This window comes from Bison bison, unplaced genomic scaffold, assembly GCF_000754665.1.
Source record: "Bison bison bison isolate TAMUID 2011002044 unplaced genomic scaffold, Bison_UMD1.0 scf7180017864181, whole genome shotgun sequence".
In the NCBI taxonomy this organism is placed as follows: domain Eukaryota; kingdom Metazoa; phylum Chordata; class Mammalia; order Artiodactyla; family Bovidae; genus Bison; species Bison bison.
This window is the reverse complement of record NW_011494753.1, coordinates 9,540,840-9,546,742: the sequence shown is the minus strand read 5'-3', so window position 1 is coordinate 9,546,742 and position 5,903 is coordinate 9,540,840. Positions and strand designations below refer to the sequence as shown.

The window sequence follows — 5,903 nt, the reverse complement described above, 5'->3', positions numbered from 1 at the left end:
GGCCAGTGTTCTTGAAAAGGGCATGGAGGAAGTGGTCCAAGAACTGGGTGGGCCCCTGAAGAGTGAGTCCACATCGCTTGTGTTGGGGTTGGGGAGGGGCAGCCGCTTTTAGAAGAGGGGCACTGGAATGAGGTCCCCTTTCCTCTGAGGGGAGCTGAGCTCACAGTGACTGAGGGTCAGGACAGCCGTTCCAGTCTGAGAATGATTTCCTTAAGGCCAAGTATTGTCTCTCCCTAAAGAGACCCAGCCCTAGGAGCTCCCTCTCAGGCCCCCGAGGAGCTGTTCCTGGTTGCTCCCCTCCCATTTGGAGATAAACAAGACCCATTGTCTCACCTTCCTGCACAGTGCGCAGCCGTCAGCATAAAGTCCCTTCTTATCAGGAAACCACCACAAGCCTTCTGCTTACCATCCCAGGTGACAATTTGCAGGTAGGCCATGTAGGGGCGGGAGTGTGGCTTGCTCTCTGTGCCCTCGATGATCTCCCCTGGAACACAGAAGCCCAGGGCCTGAACACAGAGGGTGCACCAGCTGGCTTCAAGTTGGAACAGGCGTCTTTGGAATCCGCACTCGCCCCGTGTTCTGCCCTCTTCCTCTCGGGTGACTCTGGTGTCTGCTGTCTTTGCTCCAGGCACAGCAGCCAAGCTGGCCTCGGATGCCTCGCAGTCACACTCACCTAAGGTTTTCCCCCAGTCCCATTCTGCCCTCACTCAACCCTCCTCTGTCCCCATGCATGACCAGCTCTCCAGGTTCCTGTCTCCACCATCTCCATATCCCAGGTTGCTCAGAGATCAGCCAAGTTACAAGGCCAGAAGGTGAAGGGAACACAGGACTTTCAGCACCGTGTCACACATTCCATACAGAGAAGACCACCCCTTGGGGCCCCCCAAGGTGGGCTCCTTCTTCCTGAGAACAACCATGAGCTGCAGAGAGAAGGTGTGCACAGCCCAAGTGGAAACTTCACTCTGGGGTGTTGGGGAGAAATCCTGGGGTTCTGTTTAAGGGTCAGCAATCTTCCGAGTAAATCTTGTTTTAGGGGTTGATCCTGCAGCTTCCAGAAGGAGTGGCCGGGAAACTCACCAGCCTGGGTTCTGCAACACAGGAGGAGGAGCAGCAGCAGGGGGAGAGGAGGATGATGCATCTTCTCAGAGAGGCTGCCCAGGGCACGTGCTGCTTCTGTTTTCCAGTCTTGGGTTTTTAACTCCCAACAAGCGAGGGCAGGGCCAGGCTGGTAACCACAGGAACTGACTGGTCACATACTCTTCTCTCAAACTGTGCCTGCTGTCTTTCTAATCAGAATTTCCTGTAGAGATGCCCTCTGTTTTATGTGAGGTGAAGCTGAGGCCTGAACTTCCAAGTTTTGGCTTCAGGGATGAGCTCCCCAGTGTGCTTCCTCATTGGTGTGGAGGTGGGGGGCTCATGTCCTTCCCAGGCAGGGCAGGTGATTAAGGCCCATCAGAGACATGAGTCAGGGAGAATCTTTACACTGAGAATTCAGAAGCATATGCATGTTTAAGACAATGACCACAGTAGGAAATATATTTGCAAAAAGACCCAACACATATACCATAGGTATGTGTGAGTACAAAGGCACAAACCTACAAACACACAAATGAATCCAAAGTTGCAGGAAACAATACTTATCCTTAATCACGTGCAATCCAGTCTAAGCTGCCACTCCTTTCCATCCCATTTTATTCCACTCCAGATTAAAATGCAAGCTACACCGCCCTTCAAACATGGTTATCTGCAATTTGAAAAATGGTAATCTGCATCTCTCTCTCCCTGCTAACCAAAGGTTCATAGGCAGAAGAGAGTGATCAAAGAATATTAGGTAGGGGAAGAGATCATACTCTATGATTGGACTTTACATACATTATCATAAGAGCAAATGGGATTGGAATTAGGACTTTAAAGAGCTCATGAGTATCAATTATTGTCACTCTCTTAGATGTATTATTACTTTTATAACTATCCTGTGAAGTAGGTAGAGTTATCTCTATTTTATGAATCTTGCTATCAAAGCTTATGCTTCATTTCATACGAAGGGCCCTTCTGCTGTCCCATCAAAGGCAGAGAAATCTAGTCCTGCTAATGGGAATGTAGATATAGAAGAATGGTTGTTCCAGGGATGCTGGGGTCCCTAATCTCACATGAGGAATCATTTGATTGAAATAGAATATACACAGTTGTCAGGATCTGAGGTTTGCCTCTGTTTTCCCATCACGACCTTGGGAATTACCATTACCATTGCTTTACTAACATAGAATTTAGATTCAGACACATTAATGTGATTCAAATAACAAAACTTTTAACTATTATAACTGAGTTTTCAAGCACATCTGCTATGTTCCCCAGACTGCAGAGTTCTAAAAACCAAACCTATGTCTATTCCTGTGATGACTTGCTGTACATTTTTAATTCCCAGCCTGGTAGGTCTCTTACGTAAAGTAAGGCATTATTTGGGATTCTGAAAATCGGGAGAGGAGTGTATCTGGGCAGAATCTGATGAAGCTGGAATCTAGAACTTGCAAATCCTTCTAATGCTCCTTTGCAGTAACAGCAGTCCATCCCCTCAAGTCTCAGAGGTTAGTCTCTTCTTGCCTGAAGGATCTGTAATGGATTCTCTGAGGTAGTTACTCTGCAGGTTGTTGATAGGTTGCTTAAGAGAATAATAAATTAGTCAATCATTAGTGATCATGTTTAAGAAGAGTTTGAATGAACTCTGGGTTCTTTAGTGGGGACTAATGAATGGGAATATGGAGAAGGTCAATGAGGCTTGATCTGGAAGGTTCCATTCATGTTGGAGTTTTCCATGATGGTAAATTGTGCTTAGCAGTTACAGGATGCAATGAACATCCCCTTTCCTGAAACCACTGGTTTTGTCTATATAATTCATTTTGCCACTTAGATGAATACCAGACACCTATGCCTGCTTCATGTCCAATGAGACAGAAGAGGATAAGGCATACATAATTTGTTCCTTCCGTACTTTAGCTGGAACCCATTTGTGCTTTTCTAATGTTTAGCTTTACTTGAACATTTCCCTTTGCTCCTGACCTTTATTCTGTTATGCATGCAAGCTAAGTCGCTCCAGTCATGACCTTTTCTTTGCAACCTTATGGACTGCAGCCTGCCAGGCTCCTCTGTCCATGGGATTCTCCAGGCAAGAATACTGGAGTGGGTTGCCATGCCCTCCTCCAGTGGGTTGCCATGATCTTCCCGACCCAGGGATTGAACCCACGTCTCTTACATCTAACCTACATTGGCAGGCGGGTTCTTTACCACTAGCGCCACCTGGGAAGCCCCGTTGTGCTACAGTCCTTCGTTATGGGACTCCTAGGCTCTCTCCCTTGTGCCTAAGGACGTTTTCTTTCTCTCTCTCCTCTCTTTCTGTAGCTATGTACATATGTATGTATGTATGTATTACTGTGCTGGTGCTTGAAGGCGATGGTGAACTGAGTAGCTAGCAAAGCAAAAGGCTGAGCGAAGGTGGAACCCGGTGTCTCCATGGGAGAGCTCCCTCTGGGGTGAATGATGGCAGAAGAATTTCTTGTTTCACTTTCTCACCTCACTTGTAGGCTCACTGCACACCTGAGACTAGTTGGCTTTGTGTCAGTCCCTGCCCTGTCTCATCTCCTCTCATCAGCCTCCCTGTGTATCCAGTAGTCATGTGAAACTGTCTCAAACCATCCCTTTCCCATGGGTTTGGGTAAAGTCCTTTAAGTCTGGCAGGCTTCTCTAGTAAACCTTGCAGTGCTGTCAGTCTATCAGCAACCAGCATCAGCCAGGGCAACAAAAGAGAGTTCTATGTACCTTCGAATCAAATCTATCCATGGGGATCTTCTCTTACCTGTTGGAGGAAGGCTGTATGGCATCAACTGTTGTTGTTGTTGTTGTTTTTTCAATATGCTCCCATGAAGCTTGTCGGATAATGGTTGCTGCCAGAAATGGAGTCAGGACGTTGCTCTGAGACAGCATGGCCAGAGTCTGAGGGCCTGCCTTCAAGGGTTTCTTTTATGCTCTCCAATCTGTTGTTTCAATTAATTAAGGGGACGCTACTCAGGACTCTTCCCTTAGCCCTCCAGGATGTGAATCAATGTTTTCTCAGATAATGATTCTTCCTTTTAGTTGCTCCTTATTCCTGCATTTCCTTATCTCTTACAACCAAGCAGAAAGAACCTTCTCTTCCCCCTGCATGCCATATGTCTGATGTAATTTTGAATATTTGGCTGGTCTGTTGATACTGCCATGATGGAGGGATGGAAGCACCAAGATCTCTTGGGAAGGGTTGATTTTTTCAGTGCTTATAAGAAGAGTGTTATAAAAGGATGAGAGGAGTGCATCTCCTAAGACAAGTGTGTGTGCTTAGTCACTCAGTCATGTCCAGCTCTTTGCAATCCCATGGACTGTAGTCCACTGGGCTCCTCTGCCCATGGAATCCTCCAGGCAAGAATATTGGAGTGGGTTGCAATGACCTCCTCCAGGGGATCTTCCCAACCCAGCGGTCGAACCCAAGTCTCCTGCATTGCAGGCAGATTCTTTACCATCTGAGCCACCAGGGATGCTCAAGACAAGTATCTCTGAGTTAAATGCAAAATGACATTGTCAAGGCTTGGGAAAGAATTACCTTTTTCTTACAGAACCCTTATTTATAGCATGCATTTGGGAATAAGACAGATTGAATTAAGAGCTTGGAATCAGACTGCATTGGGATCCTGGTAGGACCCCTTACCAACTTTGTATTTTGGGCAAATTTCTTCATCTTTCTTAGGCTCCCCCTTCCCAGTCATCTGTAAATTGGGCATAAGAATGATGAGAATTAAATAAGAGATGAGGGGTTAAAGCATCAGGTATAGTAAGTATTGAAGATACTTATTACTGTATTAGCATCATTAGCCCCCAAGATTGAGTACCCCGCCCAGCAGTTTGTGCACCTCTGCATTTTAATTGGTGCATTTAGAGCAGTAGTATTCAAAACGAGTATTGGTATAATATCTACCATACGTGTTACCATTTTCTATTTGTTGCCCTTGCTCTTTGTTTCTAGCCTGTCTCTAACTCTTCTCTGCCTTTTCTGTTTCTATTTTTATTTTTTTTAACTTACGTTTATTCCTCTAAGAATGGAAATTAGCGCTGCATTTCTGAAATAAAGCAAAAAGGAATTCTCTTCCTGCTTCTGGAAGATGTGATGGCTCCCACCAGTTATAGGTGGGTGTCAATATGCCACCGACTTGTTCCAAATGTTTACAGTGTTGTTCAGACTGTGTCAGGTCAGACCCATGAAATCCTTTGATCACTGTATTATTTTAATATAGTCACTGTAACAAAATACTGCCAACTTAGTGGGTTAAAGAGGCTTCCCAGGTGGCGCTAATGGTAAAGAACTCACCTGCCGATACAGGAGACAGAAGAGATGTGGGTTCAATCCCTGGGTCGGAAAGATCCCCTGGAGGAGGGCATGGCAACCCACTCCAGTATTCTTGCCTGGAGAATCCCAAGGAGCCTACCAGGCTCCTCTGTGGTCGCAAAAAGTTGAACACGACTGAAGTGACTTAGCATGCATGCACAGTGGGTTAATTCAGTACTCATTGTTTCTCTTACATTTCTGGAGGTCAGAAGTCTGAAATTACTTTCACTAGCCCCAAACCGAGGTGTTGGCAAGGCTGCACTCCCCCCAGAGGCTGATAACTTTTCCAACTTCTATAGTGGCATAGCTCGGATTCCTTGGCTCATGGTCCTTTCCTCTGTCTTCAAAGCCCACAGAGTAGTGACTTTGCATCTCTCTCTTTCTCTCTCTCTCTGCTGAGGTTGTCACAGGGCCTTCTCTCATAGTAGAATTTCCCTCTGCCTGTCTCTTGTAAGGATGCATGTAATTACATTTAGGGCCCACCTGGATAACATGG

At 46.1% G+C, this 5,903-nt stretch overlaps 1 protein-coding gene across 1 annotated transcript in view; it reads right to left on the bottom strand.

The window, feature by feature from the left end:
- LOC104991060 (mast cell protease 2-like) overlaps nucleotides 1-1,170 on the bottom strand; it is a 2,966-nt gene extending 1,796 nt beyond the window's left edge. Inside the window, exons 1-2 of the mRNA XM_010843416.1 lie at nucleotides 1,078-1,170; nucleotides 333-484 (exon numbers count right to left, since the gene is read on the bottom strand). Of these exons, the coding sequence (XP_010841718.1) occupies nucleotides 333-484; nucleotides 1,078-1,138 (213 nt within the window). The 5' untranslated portion in view covers nucleotides 1,139-1,170. The remainder of the gene's footprint in view (nucleotides 1-332; nucleotides 485-1,077) is intronic.
- Nucleotides 1,171-5,903: the final 4,733 nt, after the last annotated feature.